This window comes from Notolepis coatsorum (genome assembly GCF_963971535.1).
Source record: "Notolepis coatsorum genome assembly, chromosome: 7".
NCBI lineage: Eukaryota > Metazoa > Chordata > Actinopteri > Aulopiformes > Paralepididae > Notolepis > Notolepis coatsorum.
Genome location: NC_140171.1, coordinates 29,359,109 through 29,380,261, shown reverse-complemented (window position 1 = coordinate 29,380,261; position 21,153 = coordinate 29,359,109). Strand labels below are relative to the sequence as shown.

General features: G+C 42.4%; 1 protein-coding gene across 1 annotated transcript in view; it reads left to right on the top strand.

The window, feature by feature from the left end:
- The first annotated feature begins 358 nt into the window (after window positions 1–358).
- The window catches only part of cxxc4 (CXXC finger 4), a 68,428-nt gene continuing 47,633 nt past the window's right edge, over window positions 359–21,153 (top strand). Inside the window, exon 1 of the mRNA XM_084318686.1 lies at window positions 359–1,249. Coding sequence (XP_084174812.1) covers window positions 422–1,249 — 828 coding nt within the window. The 5' untranslated portion in view covers window positions 359–421. The remainder of the gene's footprint in view (window positions 1,250–21,153) is intronic.

Below are 21,153 nucleotides of genomic sequence, written 5' to 3'. Positions count from 1 at the left end.
AGAAAGTCTGCTGTCTTTTCAAGCATGTTAATTATTTAAAACTAATTTTCATTATAACGTCATGTTGGTCTGTCATAGCTATCACATTATTATTATCATCACCGGATAAGGATCAGCTCTTGAGCGTTGGAGATATATTTCGTTATGAAACGGCAGAGTATCAGCCACGTGGCAGCCGATTCATCAAATGATCAGCTTTTATCTTCAGACAAGTAGAAGTAGAGAGGGTTGAAAACTGTTTATGACGAATTGACGAAAGACGATTTGCCTGTTCTGTATCTGTAACTGTTGTTCTTCTGTTTTAGCACTGGGGACGATAAACCAGGATGGTAACGCATTGTTTGTAACCAGCTTCAGTTTGACCGAAGGCCCCCGTGACCCCGCTCGCTTCCCGTGCAGCTCAACCATTTTTTTCTCAGCCATGTCAAACATAAACAGTGCGCTTTGCATTGAAAATGCACAAAATGCTGACGTGTCTCTCTTACAAAAGGATACTCTTCTTCAGGATGGTGGATTAAGCCAGCTTTTGGATTATAACGCCGAGATGGAAAGGTACAGGTCGTTTGCGAACTTTTACAAAACCAATGGGGCATTTCCGCAGACTGCTAAAATCGCCCGCATCACGACGCCCATTTTCCCCAGTGCCAGAATCGGCATGTCCCCTTGGAACTGTGATAACGCCATGCTCTGGGGAAGGAAATCAGCGGCAATAAACCCTAATAGGACCAGCATGCATAGAAATGACTCCCAGAGGCCGGGGAAGCCTGGCGTGCCGCCAGAGACGCTGCAAATGGCAAATAATAATTTCCTCTCTACCTTATCCGCCGAACACTGCAGACCTTTAGTGGGAGAATGCATGAACAAGCTGAAATGCGGCGCCACCGAAGCAGAGATAATGAATCTCCAAGAACGCGTTGGAACTTTTTCCGCTATTCCGGCTTTAGGGGGCATCTCATTACCTCCCGGGGTCATCGTCATGACAGCCCTTCACTCCCCCGCAGCCTCAGCAGCCGTTACAGACAGTGCGTTTCAAATTGCCAATCTGGCAGACTGCCCACAGAATAATTCCTCGGCATCCAGTGGAAACCCGGCGAAGAAGAAGAGAAAAAGGTGTGGGGTCTGTGCACCCTGCAGGCGCCTAATCAACTGTGGTGTGTGCAGCAGTTGTCGGAACCGCAAAACGGGCCACCAGATCTGCAAATTTAGGAAATGCGAGGAGCTGAAGAAGAAGCCGGGCTCGTCGCTGGAGGTGAGAACCGGGGGCTCATTCCCCTTCTTTTGTTATTGTCCCCTCGCACTCCAAAGCATTAACCTTTTCATCCAGTCACGTTTCTAAGCCCTTGAAAATTGTTTCCATGCCCACCCATGCCTGAACATCCCCCCCGGCTTCTCAAATCTGCCTACCCGCCTAGCCTAATTGGCAGTAATTAGGGGTGTTTGTGCGGAGCGCAAGCTGAGCTTGGCTCAGACACCCCTAATTGCTGCCAGTCAGGCTGGGGCTGGAACGCATCCGAACAACCCCGGGCTTGGCTCCGCTCCAAGCAGGGCTGGGAAATGGTTTTCAGCAGAGAGCCATCCCTCTCTGCACCCGGTCATTTTAACCAATTATGGAAACCGTCTCTGGACGGGGAGAATCAATATCCCACAAAGCCTCAGCCTCCCGACCACCAAGAGATGGCGAGAGTGATGGCAGGGCCGCCGATGGTGTTTCTCAGAACACCCCACACACACCCCCCCCCCCACCCACCCCCAAGTTTGATGTGGGAAGGGAGAGTACCACCCAGACAGATCCTCTTCCCCTGATCCTGTATGAATTGATTGGGTATAGGGGGTTGAGGTGAAATCATTTTATATTCTATTTGGGCCATTATGGCCGAGTATAGATCAATCTATAGCGGGTGACGTGTTGCAAGTGGGGTGTACCGGGCGAAGGAATAACACGGAACAGAAGTATTTTCACGTGCATTTTCTAAACAAAGGAAAGGGAGGGGAATATTTATGGCCAACGCGATCGACAGGTAGCCGTAGCATTCGTCGAAAGTGCCCACACATCGCAAAGGCTGTCGGTGGCGGGGGTTTAATGGCTTGATTTCAATCGATTTATTTGGTACGACGTTGGCTGACATTTACTCGTCAAGAACCGAGGTAGAATGTAAATGTTAAAACTGTGTTGGTCCTGATTAGTTGGGGCCTGCTCCCTGACTTGACACCAGCCTGCACAGTGGAGTCACCAACGCATGCAACCCCAGGGCCAGATGATTGGCTCATTAATTCAGTGATTACACAGAGAGTGAGAAGAGGTTAATCATACAACATTACTTAATCTACTTATGGAGAGGGGGAAAAAAAACCACTGTCCTTCTTTCACGAATGCCTTTGAGTCATAAGAGCTTATTCCCCTCGTTTAATTAGGAATGTCATTCATTTGTGCAGATAAACTTTGTGTTTTTGTTTAGTTGATCGTGCCGTTTTCCTTGTCAGCTACCTACATTCATGTGTTATGGCAAACTGGGGGGGGTTAATAAGAGAACTGAGTGAGCGTACGCTGATGCGTGTTGTTGATCATATAGTGACTGGGGCGTGGAAATTGGCGCATAACATGCGTTCATTATTTATTCATATTGATAAATTTGCTCACTGTTGTTTGTGCCCTGTGGAGAATACAGTGTAACAGGCAGATTGTCTATATTGACTCAAGCCTGGGCCTCGAAAAATCGAATAGACGGTTGGCTTCGCTGTCCACAGCTTATTCCCAATGCAAAATTCCTAACCAAATGAGTTTTTGTTAAGGTACGGGGCGAAATAAATAAGAATGTCAAGCATCAGAGCTTCTCCGGAGAGGCGCCACAGACATGGTCACATGACCCCAAAAGGAAGCCCAGGTGTGGGCTTTTAAACACAGGAGGTGCTTGTGGGTTATGGTGAACTCACCCTGGTGAGGGGTGGTAATAGGAAGCTCATTTGATGTTTACTTCATATATATCATGTACTAACAGGTGTCTCAAACAGGTGTCCAGGAAGATCGCCTCACATCCATAATGCATGGTTTGACTCGCTGTTGGGAAAACATCCATTTGCACTGAGACACTTAGAATTACAGAGGGTGTGAAAAGCCCAAAAAACGAATCCAAACTTGCTTTAGAGAGAAAAAAAGATTGGCGCTCCGACGTCGCGTTCTGTAATTCATATTATGGGTTTCTCTGCCGGTAATTGTTATTTTTGACTCCACATCTGTAATTACAGAATCACCTTCTGCAGAGGAAACGGGCTGTAGTTTTTCAAAAAGCATCACAGAGGTGTGAAGTTGCTCACTTGCTTTGGAAACATTTCAGACTTATTAATTCAGCGTTGTTGTTGTTGTTGTTGTTGTTGTTGTTGTTGTCCCCCCACCTTGCCTGGAGTACGCTGTAAACAATCGCACGCAGCGGCTCACCGCCGTGATGGGGAGAGTGTGAGAAATCGTGCACTGATGCGAGTTTGGAATGAGAATTTACATCCCTGCATGTATATATATGCAAGGGAAACTCACACAGTCACTGTCTCACATGTACGCATGCATACACACTCGCACACAAACACACACACAAACACACACACACACACACCAGCAGACTCTACCTCTTGCCTTGGAAGAGACGATAAGCTACCGGCAGCCACTTAGATTTGGCTGTCAGTGTTTTCCACATGGGAATCACCCTGAACTAATTATATCTTAAGCAGCGGCGCAAAATGCAAATCAGAATTTTACTCACACCCCTGAAATCGGAGAGCCAATTTAATCTAATACCCCCTTTAAATTAGCGCGCTAATGCAAGACCCTAGAGGACTGCCCTGTGTCACTGCTGTGCTGTTCGTCTCTCTCTCTCTCTCTCTCTCTCTCTCTCTCTCTCTCTCTCTCTCTCTCTCTCTCTCTCTCTCTCTCTCTCTCTCTCTCTCTCTCTCTCTCTGCTGCTGCCTGCCTCACAGTCCCCAGGATGGATTAGTGTGGCAGAGGCATCTCATCTAACCTAACATTTCCAGAGCAGTTACCTTTACTTGGTTCAGGTCCCTGTAGCTCAAAGGTCCTCCTTCACCTTTCATGCTGCAACGCCGGGTCTGTATGCACAGCGGCAGCGTTTCACCACTTTTCAGCCGCAGATACCTAAACCTTTAAGTATCGGCACGCTACAGAGCATAATAATAACTGGACTTTGAAGAAGTCTTTATTCGGCATGCAGTGACACACACATGCGATGGGCGGCACACACACAGGAACACACACACGCCATTTTTGTTGGGTCACCGATGCCGTGATTGAGTCTCTGCACTTGACCCATCCCGTCGTCCTTCCCCCCAAGGGCAGCCGGGAGCAGATAGGGCGCCGCGCCCCGGGGACCAATCCAAGTGCTCCGGTCCGTCCTCATCAGGGACGCGACAGCGCTAACGATCTGTTGTGCATGTTTTTCCATTGGGTTCATCTTATGGGGGGGGGGGGGGGGGGACCCTTGCGAGCACAGGGAGAACATGCAAACTCCACACAGAAAGGCCCGGGAGATACCCCACCTGGGTACCTGGCAAGGCGGAAATCTGGTCCCCAAGCGGGAATCGAACCCTGGACCTTCTAGCTGTGAGGCGGCAGTGTTAACCACTACACCACCGTGCCACGAGTACCGATCAGATCCACCGCTTATGATCTGTTTTTAATCTGTTTAGAGATCTAACATAATTCTATGTGTCCAAAAAAGCAGCAGATTAAGTCACATTTTAGTATCGGGGGTAATTCTCCGATATGATATCCTATTTTAGCCTTGTAGGACTGATACCTATACCCATACATATACCAGTGTCGGTGCATCCCTAGTGTTTACATCTGTCTTTCTACCATGTTTCTTTAATACTTTTAAACTATATTATAGAGGGTCTGTTTTAAAGTGGGATTTTATAATTGTAAACATACTCAAGACATCGTATAACGATTGGAATAAATACGACGTTGGTCGCTCCACCACCAAAAATAAGAAATATCAAAGGAGACATGTTTTTAGTTGATTGAATGAGCTCTTAATATTAGGACTAACACTAAACAACAGGTACATATGTGTTTTTACCAGTGTCTGCTGTTTGTTGAGGCTGTACAAGATTTGTTTACCTAATGTTAATGTTTGTAACAGACCTATATAGTCCAGTTTACAATTGGGTTGGGTGTATTTTACATCTACAGATCAAACCTTTCCAACGGTGTATATTAATCTACCCCTCATCTATATGTAGGAAATCCAGAGTGTGGCTTTAAAGTAAAAATGAAACAAGAAATGTATTTTTCACCTTGTTAGCCAATTTCCCTGGGCAAAAATAATAATAATAATATAAATAAGCTTGTGTCGCAATGTCCCCACAAATTCCAACCAATAATATGGCAACATATTTTGAATATGCTCACTCTCCCAAGCTAGCTAACGCTGGAACCATATCGCATCAGCAGCCAAGTGGTGCCTGTTTCAGCTCAAGAAATACTGCTATGTGGCCAATGGGCAATGGCCATTTCCAAACTCATAGCGGCCTAAATATGCTTAGAAACAAAACTGCTTAGCAAGCTCAGCCTTCTTGTAACCCAGATATTGGCTGAAAAACCATTTACTTCATGCAAGGATTTATCCACTGCAGTTGCAAGGTCTGCACTTGAAGGCTAACGTAGCATCTAGCTGGCACGGCAGTCTTGTCTGAAGCACATTGATACGTAGCAAACAAAGAAGCCTCCCGATCATAATGGTTTATAAAGTCACGTTGGCTTACCATGGTAATGTGTTGGTCTTGTCTCTCATCATGCAATTAATTCCTGACAATGTCACTGAAGTAACGTTAGGAAAAAGAAAATTTTTCCTTTACCAACCAACAGCTCCCCTCCACTAAGGGAGGCGATGGCGATAAACAGGCTGTACATGTGTGAGGCTTGTGGCTATAGCTTACATACTTTGTGGCTAGTGAGGAGAAACAGTATTATTATACTATTAGAAAATAGTATTATTCCTATGTTCATGCGGTGACATGTCCAGGAATTCATTGCGTGGTGAGACCACAGTGTGACCTTATAAAGACACACAGTGACTTTATAAGGCATTTTGACCGGGGGGCTCATTTAGTAGTTCTGTTTGTTTCAGACCCAAGGCCGGGGGCCAGCAGCAAAGGGAGGCTTAGCTAGGTTGATGCCCAATTTTGAAACGATCAAATCAAATCCTTCCTGTAGGGAGGCTCCGATCAGAATTTTTGTACTCGATCACTAGAAGCAGTATTGAGTTTGGTATTATTTGTAACAATATGTATTTGGTCAAATGTAAATAACATTGTTTTTATGGATATAATCAGATTGGGTCTCATTCACCAATGGACTTAAAACAAAAGTTAAGAACAAATTTTGTCGTAGATCCACTTAAGACCTTTTTGGGGCAATTTTGGGATTCATGAACGGTCCCTTCTCTGGGATTCGCTCTTAGCTAAGAGCAGGATTTATGAGCGCTGAAGAGCAGTCGTAAGTCGGACGAACTGGTGTGCGCCGTGCTCTTAAGGGCTTTATTTGGGAGGAATCATGGTGATGATCGTGTTCACGTCGACTCTACAGACATCCTTGGAATTAAATAATCATAATAATAATAAATACGACAATATTTGTATGATAAACAAATTACGTTTTACATTTACAGTCATGCCTCAAGAGTCATCATGATGTCCGAAAATAAATACAAGCACTACACCAACACTGCAAATGACAGTGGATATATAAATAAGAACTAAACCCAATCGCGTGGATATAGCGGAATATAGTGTATATATAGTGGAATGGACTGTATTAATATTTCATATTTATACTGTCTTATTGCGCACTCCTGGCCACCTGCCTGGCGCACACACACGCACTGTTCATTCATTACGCACGTAGGCTATACAGTATGTGTGTGTGTGCGTACTGAGGCAGGTGGCCTGGAGCATGCAACAAGATGGTATAAATATGGAATATTAATACAGTCTATTCCACTATAGCTATAGTGTGCTGTATGATGACAATACATTTTAATCTAATCTCATTTTGATCAGTTGCAAATCACTTCCGCACTACCTGTTGAATATAGGGGGAGCCTCTCGCTTACGTTTTGCACACGGCCCTCGCCTTATAAGGAGCTGGCGGGGCACGTCTATATGCAAATTCAGGTGTACAAGAACGCGCTCTTCAGTTTGTGAATGAATGACGTACTTCATTCAGGGGATCGCAGCTGCGATAATTTTGGCAACTTAAGAGAACCTCTCCACACGTTGATGAATCCGGGGTTAATTGTAATAGGCTTTCTCTTATGAACTTCCAAGGAGGTTGTCGTAAGAGAAAACTTAAGACAATGTTGGTGAATGAGGTCCATTATCCTTAGAGCTGACAAACTGCAGTTTCATGAGTGGAGTGAGAAGTGACAGCAGGCAGGGCTGTGATGCCGTTCTCAAATAAATAAGCCATCTTGCTAATGTTGGCTTGTATACATAGCATTGACGGAGCTTTGGCGCTACACACTACTAAAATGTAAAGATGGCTTAGTGGAAAGACATTGTCCCAAATTAAGGCAGTCACAGTCAATCTCGAACTTCAGAGTGTATCCCACCAAACCACCAACAACAAGGTTAGCTAATACTGCTAACTAACTAGCAGTTAGCCGACGTTAGCTGCGACTCGTGATCCCTAACGTTACATCACGTTCTCTGAACCGTTCATAAATCCCTCTGGTATTCTGTGTTTTGTTCCAAGTGATTCCCCCTGCAAGTATGTAACTACACCAAAAAGCTGTTTCACTGTGTGTAGAATGGCAGCTAACAACACAAGCTACCCAGCCAGCTATATTTACTAGCTCATCTTGAAAGGCAGGAAACACCGACCCCACCATGATAATGCCATTTTCAAATCATTCCTAAATCAACACATCACGTCAAAGCTCCGACAATAATGTCATATTGCACCAGCAGATATAACCCTTTCTTGTTTGGGTTAACTGATATTAGTTGATAATAGGGTTGTCAACATTCTCATTACCAACACAAGGGACAGAAGGTGACCTGAAGGGGACTGGACACGAAAACCTTTTTGGGTGTGTTTTGTTGTGCTTTAGTTTGTACACTTTACCTCTTAAATAGCCCCTCTCAGTTAGACATGAAATAAGTTAACCATATCGGAGTTCTTCAGAGAAAAAAGCCCATGGAAGGTTAGCTTTCTGTTGTATATGCCCAAGCTTAACTGTGAAATGTTCCGTCTTATCTCTTTAGAAACTATATTATTTTGCACTATGGACACTTCATATCCAGGTCAATTCAGAGACCTGTAAGTAAAAGCATATGAAGGAGGAACTTAACAATACCTGATAATGTTGATTATTTAAAAAAAAATTTAAACTGTATTTTATTTTATTTCGAAGCTTCGAATTAAAATCGAATCTTGGCCCCGAAGCTTCGAATTCCAAAAAATAAATCGAAGGTCAGCCCTAGAAAACAGTCCTGCGACTTCATGTGAGTATCACACAGTAGCCTAATGTTAAAGAAACGCAATCATTTGATAGGAATATGCAAGGAAACACATCTGTGAAATAAACAACATTCAGAAGATCCATCTTGATACGTTTAGCTTCTGTAAAAGTATTCCACGTGCACCCAATGTTTATCTTCCTGGAGGCGTATGGCAAGCCGAAAGGGTCACAGGATTATATCCATTCCTTACCATTCACGAGAGTAGTCTACATACCGGAAAGCGCTGTCCATGGTTCTGAAGCAACAGCGTTCCTCTGGAGGCAGATTGATCGGAGCATCCCTTCCTTCCTGATATCAGGGCCCTGTTTCTTGTACCTGGATAACTGAGTTAGCCGGATAACTTTAACTGGATAACTGAGTTAGCCGGACTTTCCGGTTCCATGTACGTGGATTTTCCAAATCACCATGACAACAGATCCAAAAGTTTGAGCCTGGTCGAAAGCAGAGTTCAAGTTCAACTTAGCCGGATCACGCAGAGCCACGCCCCCGCAAAGAAAGTGACAGGTCGTTTCCTGAAACTATTCCCACAGTCTACGATCTGCATTATACCATCCTGAATTACGTTTTTGTGCTCCATTCTTCCAGAGGGGGCTTTTGAAATGTAAAATAGACCCAAAATGCTGATACTAAATTCACTTTGTCCTAAATAATGCACGTTATATATACCGTGGCGCTCGCTCGTGCGATGTACACATTATGTGGTTATTTTAATTGTAACTGGGATTAAGATGTCTGATGAGATGCGCTGTTTGACGGATTTGAGAAATTGAATGAGCCGTTGACGTCACATTAATGAATGAGGATAAAGAGATAAACTTCATTCATAACAAAGGATATTCTAAACACGGGTCTCTCGTTCATTAATGTATAAACAATGAATTTATCCCATCTGGCACAGTGGTCCAGCGGTAGTGCTCAAGCCTGCCAACCCAGCGACCGGGGTTCAAAACCCGGTCTTTCCAATATGATTTTTTTGAATATAATATTAATGATTATACGCCAAAGTAGCCTGGTTTTAAGTTAAAATATTATAAATCTACATGCATTGAGGATGTCATTCTTTATATAGCTCTCAACGTGCACCAAATTGAATTATTCCTATATTGCAAAAAGAAGGAGACGACTAGGGTCTTGAACCCCGGTCGTCTGTGTGAAAGTCAAAAGAACAACCCGTTAGACCACATTGGAGATAAGTTAAAGATTGACTATACATCAATCAATGGGTAAGAGAGCCGTATCGTAATTCTGTATAACAGTTAACTAATTATTTTCGCTAGCAAGATCTCATTTGATTATTCAATCCAGCAGGCAAGTTTAAAGAAATATAATCTGATTGATTGAGGTAATGAGGGATTTAAAATTAGCCTATAGATAACGCATTTAACTTGTCGGCGAGGCGATTGAGCCGTACTGCAATATGTTAATAAAGTTTTAAATCAATTAATCAATCAATGCCGCTAGAGAATCAGGATTTCTGCGATCGACACCTGCTGTCTTCTCAGCTGAGGCGGGCGCGCGCACTGATCCTGAGAATCAAGTCTGGCTTGAGTTAACGAGACTGAATCCACCTTCTTGGAACAGGAAAATCCCGGCTTCAAACATCGGGTTAACTGAAGCTGGATAATGACATCTTGATCGACTTAGTTGAACCACGTACAAGAAACAGGGCCCAGGTCCCACCACTCAGAAATGTGTAGTGTTAATTTCATTGTGACTTCAAAACTCCAGATTTTAGGCAATTGCATTTGATCCGTAATTTCATCAACATTTTTGGTATATTCACATTGTTTTCCTGTGGTGTTTGATTTTCAGATGGTAAATAAGCTTTATAGAACTTCAGCAGCCCATCATAACTCAAAATATGGGTCTGATTTACAATATTTAAGATTACAGGACAAACAAACCTTGTACAGTCTCAAAAGTCATGTTTAGCTGTCACTTACTGTCAGCCCTTGTATCAAAGACCATACACTTCAGACAAAGAAATGTTCTATCTAATAAATTATTATGTAAACAAATCCATATTGGTTCAACACTGGGTGCCATACTGCAATCAAGGACTGCACCTTTATCTGTTCCTCTCCAATCAAGGTCTGCACATTTATCTGTTCCTATCCAATCAAGGACTGCACCTTTATCTGTTCCTCTCCAACGTCATTTTTGCAGATGAAACATACGCTCTGATCACAATCCTGCATTAAAATGTGACTTACCAACACTGTTAATCCTCCCTGGGCTGCGTGTGCACCTAGCAATGGTGATAAACAATAAACCCACACATTTCTGTCCATTACAGAGAAAGACATACAGTACACATTATCCAAATACTATACTCCTGTTGGCCATTTGTGATGGAATTTAATCTAGAATCATTACTGAAACATTGCTAGAGGTTGTTGGTAGAATGAGCACGTTATTCCTATATTTCTCAATACGCCAAAACTATGATTTCTCATTGAAGCACCTTTATAAACATACTACACATGCAATGTACATACAACCCATGACTTACTATAAAACAAAGATATAGTGTTTGATATTTTGCTACTGGCGGTTTGTATATGGCTGATGACTGTCTTCAAGGCAGGAAAATAAGTTGACGTACAACGATATTGACGTTATTCAGGTTTTATTATTATTTTATAGATTTGTGTTAGCAGTCTGTTGAGTCTCAATCTAAAGCTTTTGTTGGAGGACATCCAGATTTCTGTTTCCTATTCCCTGCCAGTACTGAGTGATGCAGAAGAAAACATCTTAATATTCAGAAGGACATCTTTTTATATAGATATATATCACGATATCTGCTTAGGTATGAACAATTTTAGATAATCCCATCAATGTTCATCATATTGGACTGCATGGGGTTATGGGAATTGTGATAACAGTGACACTTTTAAATATTACAGAAATTAATTTGTGGGAAATCTGACTTAAAGGAATAGTTCACTTTAACTTGCTACTGTATTATGTTAAAACTCCACTATATGTTGATAACACGGATGGGTGAAAATCAATATGTTGCCCATCACCAGAAACTCTGGATGTTTGGGGTTTGAATCGTAGATATTGCATGCTGAATGTCACATGATGTGAGTTAACGTCAGGTTGCCGAATATTCTTAGATTGTTTGAGGAAAGATTCTTTCCTCACTTCCACATGCAGTTTGATAGAAAAGTAAACATACTCGTTTAGTAAGGATTCGAGTGATAGCTCCCCGATTCGTTGGGAATGCCAGTGGGGACTATTAGAGACTTTTCTTGCCTTCACGCAGTGGTGAGGCAAAGCAAATAGCCTCGAATCAGGTACGATCGGTGGTGGTTCTGATTACAACATGGCGTACGGAAAGGGGGAGGGTGACTAGAACACACTTCTACTGAGCCACCCCCACCGCCTCTCAATTAACAGATGTCAAAGGCTAGCATCACGTTGTGTGCTGGAAACAGTACCCTAGAGGAAGCGGTGCTCTCTCTCTTTCTCCTCTCTCTCTTTCTCCTCTCTCTCTCCTCTCTCTCTCTCCTTCTCTCTCTCTCTATCTCTCGCTCGCTCTCTTTGTACCTTGTTGATATGACTACATGGAATGGGCGAGGATGAGAAAGTGCCGTGGTCGTCTGGAAAACCTTTTTCTATTGTGATGAAAGACTCACCCCGCCCCTGCAAAATGTTAGGAAGCAGGACCTTGAGGAGAACAGCCCCCTAATGAGAGCCAAATAAGCAACGGCAGCCAGGTCTAATTTGTTTTAGGTGTGCTCAGAATAGATAAGGACGAATCTGTGGCCTCCCCCCCGCCCCCCACCACAACCTTTGCCTCCCTGGAGATAACGCTGAGTGCTCCCAGCCAATCTCTGTGGGCAGAGGAGAGGGGGTGAGAAATATATATATATATATATATTATATATATATATATTTAAAAAAGAAAAAAAAAAGGAACGAAGGAAAAGCCTGAGGGACAGACGGCCTTTAGATCTGCAGATCTCTAACTTACTGGATTTATTCAAGCTTTAAAACTGCAGATTAATTTGGCTCGTGGAGGTCTGGGGGAGTGCGAGAAAGAAAAGGAAAAAAAGAAAAAAAATGAAACGAGGCCAGACGCCTCGACGCATCTCAACCTAAAGGGCAACCTTAAGCTCCTGTCAAGACAATAGGATTTTGCCATCCGAGCCGCGATGCAGACCGCTTAATTATACACATCTTCCCTGCATGCTACCCTGGGCTACTTAAGAGCACGGCCCCTCTCATTCCCTGTCAGCCCTTTTCCCTCCCCTAGATTTGTCGCGCGGCGTTGGATATTCCGTCAGCCTCCATTTGCACCAGATAGCCCTGCTCCCTGGGCCTATTGCCTGCGCTCAAGACGCCACAACTGGGCTGTTAAAGAATTTATAGTTTTTGCCACTGCCACCAATTAAGGCCAAGGCGTAATCGGAGGCGGCCGCACGGTGCCCTTACACTGCGCGGCCTGTCGCCTCTCCTGCCCTTGTTTGATTTAACATCTGTGGTTGAGTGGTGAGAGGGAACTCGTTGTCATTGGTCGTATTGGAGTGGGGGCGGGGATGTGTGTGTGTGTGTGTGTGTGTGTGTGGGGTTGTGGGTGGGTGGTGTGGGGATATGTGTGTGGGCGGGAGGTGGGGTTATGGGTGGTGGGGGTGGGGATGTGTGTGGGTGTGGGTGGGAGGTGTGGTTGTGGGTGGGGTGGGCATGTGTGTGGGTGGGAGGTGGGGTTGTGGGTGGGGGTGGAGAAGGAGACCCAGTGAAGAGTGGGCAGCGTGAAAGTGCAGGTGCAGGGGGACGTTAATGTGCGGCGCTTTAAATTTTAAACAGATGACCGTGAATTATTGATGCCGTCTCTGGCTGAGAAGTTAAAAGGTATCTCGTCATTACTGAGAACCTGTATGGAAAGGGGAAAAAAGAAAAGAAAGTGAGAGAGAAAACACTTTAGTAGGTGTATGTGTGGGTTTTGCGAGGAAGGTACGGCATTGCAGATGGGTAGATTGTATTATACATAGTGAGCTCTGAAAGTATTTGGACAGTGGCACGTTTTTTTGTTTTGGCTCTGACGTGAAATCATACATTATACATCATATGATCTCACACATCCGTTTCCCATTAAAAAAAATTATATATATATATATTTTTTTTCTAACAAATTGTAACAAAGCCAATGGCAAACAAGTTAAATTGTTAGGTTTGACACGCTCCGTCGACGTGCCCAGGAGAGATGGATTAGCGGAGGAGTTGATTGGACTTTTGGAGACGGAGGGGCACTGGAGCGATTCAAGTGAGTTTTGTGCCGTTTGAATCAGTACGGGTCTATTGGTAATGTTTGATAATAACACTATGAACAGCTTCAGAAAGCTGTTTTAGACCACACAAAACAATTAACCCGTCAGCGTTATGCTGCTTGAAAGCTTCCCTATGGCTACTTTAACCCGCCCTCCCACATCAATGTAAGACTGAGCCCTGTCATTATGGTGTCCTTGTAAAAATCAACTACCATAGGCATAAAACACACACAGAAGTAGCAAAATAGGCTTCTTAGCCTATAGTTCAGACCATTACTGTAATGACATCACATATGAAGTCAGGAAAGCTTTCATTGAGTGTATACATGAGACATAACTTTATTACATCCTCTCTGGTAAACAAGAATACCCTGAAGACTCTAGCAGGAGCACTCATTCAAGGGTACTACGACTATGCTTGCACCTCATGGTACCAAAGCACCTCAAAGGCACTAAAAAACAAATTACAAACATCTCAAAACAAGCTAGTCAGACTACTACTTGACCTGACTCCTAGAACCCACCTCACCCCTGCCCACTTTGACAACCTAGGATGGCTTAGAGTAGACGACAGAGTACAGCAACTTGCAATGGGCCTGGTCTACAAGATACACTACGCGACCAAGGTACCCATGTACATGTCAAAATACTTCCCAAAGGTCAGTGAATACCACGATCACAACACCAGAGGGAGCTCCACAAATCATGTAAAACCCAGATTCGGCTCAAACAAGGGACTAAACACGTTTCGCAATTATGCCACATCAATGTGGAACGCCCTGCCTAAAGCTGTAAAGGAATGTGAATCACTACCCACTTTCAAAAACACTCTCAAAAAACACCTACGTGAGACTGCAATTCGAAACTGGCCCCTACAAATGTCCTAACCTAGTTGTACAGTAAATTACTAAGTAAGGCTTTGTCAATATTCCAATGTACAGTGTAAAATGTGTGTGTGTCCCCTACCCAACCCCCCCCCCCCCCCCCCCCCCCCCCCCCCCCACCTCCAATGTACAGCCCTCACCCAACCCACCCCACCCAACCAACCTCCTCCAATGTACAGTTTCTACGCCAAATGTATATACACTCCTTTTCTGGACACTTTTGTATCACAAACAGTACTGTATTTGCAAATCTGATATGTCATAAATGTATAGATGTAGCAGTACTGTCTATCTGTATGTCATGTATGTCATATATGTTATGATGAATTGAAAATGGGGGACCCTGATGTAAACAAGACGAAAGTCTTTCTCTGGTCTGCATCCCCTTAACAATTGTATGTATTGAGCTGTACTGTACTGTACCCATTCTGCAATCTGTTAATAAACTTTTCAATCAATCAATCAATCAAAGCGCTAGGAGGGGGTATTGCAATCACTCATGTGGTTCTGTCTGTCTGTCTGTCTGTCTGTCTGTCTGTCTGTCTGTCTGTCTGTCTGTCTGTCTGTCTGTCTGTCTGTCTGTCTGTCTGTCTGTCTGTCTGTCTGTCTGTCTGTCTGTCTGTCTGTCTGATCTGATTCGGGTGAAACCGTCGCGCGTAGCCTGAAAGCAGGCAAAGGACCTGAATTCTCATATTTTTCAAATCGGTCAACGACAATAATTTTTTAAAAGGAATTTCCATCATTGCCCATTTTTTTTACTTTTTTTTTTATATATAACTGCTGCTGTGACCCACTGTCACCTCCATGTATATTGTAAATACTGATCGGAATGTGCAATGTTACTCACTGTGCCTTGTATATATTATATTTATCTATTTTTACCTTATTTTATAGCACTCACTTGTATTTAAATATGTTTTAGTTCATTATTGTGTGATTTTGTGTGAAGGGCGGACTAGCAAAGTAAGATTTTCATTGTATGGCAATTGGCAAACTGTCCGTTTAACTGTACACATGACAATAAACAATCTTGAATCTTGAATTTAAATCAATAACGAAGGTAAACATAGGGGGCGCTGCTGAGCTTCACCAAACTAATCAGCTCAGCTCTCACTTTACAGTTTGTCCAGGTCCGAGTGAGCCTCATATTGTTGGTGAAATACCTACGCATTAGAAACATTATTTTTCCAGAGAATCTCTTAGTCACATCAATACAGTGCTGTCAGAACAGGGTCATGTTTGTTGCTTAAGTATTTAATGTTCGCTATTGGCAAATTGTCCTCTGTCATCTTTTTATGATCAGGAAAAATGTGATTATAAATTGAGAGATCTAGTGATTTATGCACGACATGTATTACTTTTTCCAGCAAATTTCTTAGTTACAACAACATTGTGTTAGCTAACGTTAGGCAGCATTGTGTTTTAAAGGGGAAGTATGTTTGCTATTTGGCCAAACAAGATGGCTGGTCTAAAGTAGGGGCAGAACACACAGAACACTGCAGGAGAGAATCCAAACCAGGAGAGTTTTTCTTTACGATACAAATACTTGTTGCCACTTAAGATACTATTTACAACTGTACAAGTCGAATTGTGCCATTGTGGTTCATAAATGGAGACGTTGCAGTGGTTCCGTAAGTGAGTGAGTGAGTGAGTTGGTGAGTGAGTGAGTGAGTGAGTGAGTTGGTGAGTGAGTGAGTGGTGCTCAGCTGTCAAGACAGCAATTCCAAAGTTGAGGTAAATTCTAGTGAGGTGTTGCTCCATGGCAGGAATGAAATACAGCCCTATAACAAGTATTCACAGTAAGGGTATAGTATACACTATACAGTAGCTGCTGTTAACAGATGGATAGGGCTTTGCCTGCTCACACTGGTCTAGGCATCTCTCTGCTTTACATCTTTTTTTTAGGCTAGAAAATAAACTACAAAAAAATTTACCAAAGATGTTAAGCCACCTGCTAAATCTTGTTTAAGATGTAAGATGTTAGCTTACTGCTAAATCTTCTCTTACACCTCGGTCCAGCTACAAGCTGGTACACCAAAATCATCCTAGGGCACAGTAACAGAAATGCAGAAATGATCCTAGACACCTATTAGTTTGACAAGATATTTAGCATTTCCTTTATGCAAATTAAAAGGAAAACATTAGCGGTGTCCTAATTAAAATTATTGATTCATACATAGCATACATTGTGACTCTTTTCTTTTAACACAATGGCGCCCAAGCACGGATATATCCGGCTTTCGTATCCATGCTCTTTTTTTTTTTTTTTTTTAACTTTGGCCATTCCCCTGGCTCTTTTATGTGTTTATCACATTTATTCTGGTCAAGGATGACCGACAGAAACAGGCTGAAAGGGTTCAGATGGGGGGGAAGACACTCTGGGAAAGGCACGGCTGCAGTCCGGGATTCGAACTCGCTAAACCCCAGATCCGTGACGAGCACGGTTGTCCACGGCGCCGAAATAGCGCTCGCGGTACGTGGTGAGCTACTGGAGCTCCCCTCGTATCCATGCTTAATGGACTGAAGGACGGATATATCCGTGGCAAGTTGTTTTGGCTTTTATTCCATTTTAATAACCTATTCAAGGTCGCCGAGCTGCACTGCAGATGTACCCTACTCTTTGAATTTGAGAAAGTGCATTACTGGCCAGATCCTCTTAGGGGCGCTATCGCGATAATGCAGTGTTCCCTGTGGCCGAAGTTGTCTTTTTTTTTTTATATCTCTAATGTAGTTTTCTACTCACCTGAAGCGATAGCTATTGTCTGTTGCACGGAATACGTTTTGGATCGTGGATTTCACTCTGCAATAAGGGGATTTATCATCAGCCAATGGACATATCGATCTACCAGATGGCGATCGATAACAGGGAAATGCTCAGGGGGATCCAACCGGCTCATGGTAAGATCTTTTTCCCGTAAATTACAGCCCGATCGGGCCTTGTTATGATACGATACGATACGATCAGCGTATGTGGCTACTTAGACGAACACAGTTATTGGTAATCAATAATAAGAAACAACGTCCACCGCCCCCCCCCCCCTTTCATGCATACATGCTTGAGGATCGTGCCGATCATATGCAGTTTGAGTTTTAACTGTAGCTTATGTATAACGGAAATGCCATTGGATATAACGTTAGTAGCTATTAGCCCTTTATCTAGCCTTGCAGGAAATATACTAGACCAAATGCCGTATAACGCTTATATTCACGGCGCTATAAAATGAGAACGTATTGATGACATTTTTTTTCTTTAAGCCATTTTGAAGGGATGGTTTATGGACTCAATTGACAATGAGAGTGGACAGATAGCAATACTATAAAGTATAGATTTAGCTCTACAAACAGCCCCAAGTCTGTTAACAAATGCTGGTCGTCTCTAGGGATATTAGACTCATCCCAGTGGCCGCCAATGTGTTAAGCCACAGATCCCGTTGTTTTTGTTGTTTGTTTGTTTTCTGTTTTTGTTAACTTTCTTGTTACCACTTCATCCAATTGGACAGCACCTTGCTTCATTTTTTTTTAATCTTATTTGTTTTTTCCTGTTGTTACTATACACATATATTCATAATCCCCCCCCCCAAATGTTTTATTTACCCTTTCTTTTATATAGCTTCTCTCTCCTTGTACAGTGTCCTTGAGTCTGAGAAAGGCGCTTCTCTCTTCAAATCCAATTTATTATTATTATTATTATTATTATTATTATTATTATTATTATTATTATTATTATTATTATTATTATTATTATTATTATTATTATTATTATTATTATTATTATTATTATGATAATAATAATAATAATAATAATAATAATAATTATTATTATTATTATTATTATTATTATTATTATTATTATTATTATTATTATTATTATTATTATTATTATTATTATTATTATTATTATTATTATTATTATTGTTGTTGAAATACGGGTATATAAAGTCTTGTGGCGTATGCCTCTCTATATGTTTAAATGACTGTATATTCAATTCAGGCTATTCTGAGATGTTCATGTGGACTGTAGACCTATTTATTAAACTCAGAAGGGAAAACCACTCGATTCAATAATTAATTAATAAGATGAACGTGGAAAAATTATCCCCCATGAATCGGGGAAGTAACGCTTGAACTTATGATGTCTTCCAGAACTAAAACCAGGGCTTCTCTATGGGCAATGAATAAGGTTTCTCTTCCAAGATGAGTTTTATTCTCTAGTATAGTGTTAATAGTTCTGAACCAGAACGCGTACCCTTACTCCCAATACCTGGTATATGGAGTAGCTCTGGATTTTATATCTTCATGACATCGGAGGTTGAGGTCTTAGTTCCATGGTTCCTGCTTCTGAAGATAAGACAGCCTGGCAGAATCTAGTGATATTTTCTGGGTTGTCGACTCAGGAGGTAATGCCAAGAATCTTTGACGGCAGGCAAACAATTACTATTTTCATATTATGTTAATATGTCCATATACTTTGTACCTTGTAATGTATTTTCATCTTTTGCATGTTCTCCAATATGAAAATTAGACCACACGTATCTGTAATTTAAAGGCCAAATCAGTGATCCAAATGTAAACAAAAGGCCCCCACCACCAAAAACATGAAATGGGAAGATAGGAGGTTTTCTTTAATTCATGGGCTGAGCTCTTCATAACACTAGAAAACTTCATTTGTAATCATATTCGCTGTATGTTGTTGCTGTAAACGGTTTCTTTACATCTGTACACTTGGGTCTCCACACAGTGGGGTAGGAAAATACCAAATGACAAATTCTTAATGAACGAACAGTATGTGAACATACCTCACAATAATACTGTCACATATTGGGGACCTCAAAAATCAAATCACTATATTATTTAACCTCTAAGGTGATATAAATAGTACATACCATAATGGCAGACCAAAATATCAGAAGATGTGTCACTGAATAATATCCGTGGTTCACAGTACGGCGGGGGCCAATCGGGATTGAGAAGGATAGATAACACGATATAATTACAGCTCAGACAGATCCACCACAAATAGGGAGGAGGGTCTTTAAGGATAACAACCGCTGCTACTGCATGGTAAATGACTGATGGCTTTTAATTACAAACAACCTTGTGCCGTTCAGCGAGGGGGAAAAAAACAAAAAGACCTGACGTGGCGGTGAATTTCTGAGTGACAACCGGAGACGGGATGGATCGGTCAGTGTGGTTTAAGCGCTCTCTCTCTCTCCGCACGTCAAATAATGCACACGTGCCACCACCTCTTCTATTGTGGCTCTGCTTTCAGATGATGAATATTTCATGGCGAGCGTCTGATACCGTGCCCGGCGAGATATTTCTGTTTTTTTCTTCTCTCCCTGATAGAAACCCAGGGGTTAGAGGATGTCACAGCGGCATGGAGTCAGTCTACGCCCTCGGGCTAAGGATAGGATTTATGATGCACCGGTTGATGACATCAGGTGGATATTTCTTATTCAAGAGCAGAAAGCCCCCTTTGTCCTCCCAGATAGATAAACCGTTGAGCCTCTCGCAGTTTGTTGTCGCTCCTCGAGAAAAGTGCAACAGAGGGATTCCTTCCAGTAGTGAAATGATTCCAATCTGTTGGGAGTGCAAGCTGTGTTTTGACAAACTGTGACCAGTTTTCCCTGTGTGCTCCGTGTGGAGCTGGGATGACGAAGCAGGGGGTAGTCTTCTCGGATTAGCCCTGCTTTAAACGCTGCCTTTTAGCATATCATGTTGCCCCGTTGGCTTGCCTACAAAGGATATCTCTGTTGTTTTCTTGCGTCTTAATCAGGCTCTGGTTAACAGTCTGGGTCAAAAACTGTCTGTGTACTTCCTATGGTTTTCCTGTGGTCTCATTAGAACCAACATGATTCTAATTCTGGTTTCTCAAAGCCCAGGAGCTTTATTTTTTAATTTGTTTTAAACCCACACATCATAATGAATTTTCTTTTTTTCTTTTTCTTTTTTTTAAGGGTGCACTGCACAGTTTTGAAGCCACAGAGCCTGCAAAAGACATTTGCTGTAATTCTTGGAATTATTCTATCTTATGTTATCATAAATGAAGGCATAGGCATTGTGAACCAAACGTAAGCCTAGAATAATGTTTGTCAACAAATTTGCGGGCCCTACCTTTTGTAAATGACAGCAATGAAAGAGATAAAACTGGGAACGAGGTTAATGAAATAGTAACTTTTCAGGTAGCTTTCTAGCTTCCTGTTCCAAGGGACAAAACTACATAGTGCACCTTTAATGTGCCAAAACACTAAACTAAAGGTTTCCCACTTCCACAGTGTATGCCACTGTAACGGAGGTACCGCGAGTATATCACACAGTCACGATGGACTTCAAGTGTTGTGAAGTGACTGTGGCACGTAGCGGTACTGCAAGTAAACTCACTCCCCCTTAAAAGGCATCCAGACACATTACCAAGTAGTGAATTCACCTCTTGTATAGTGGTCTGCGATGTCGCCCGTGGT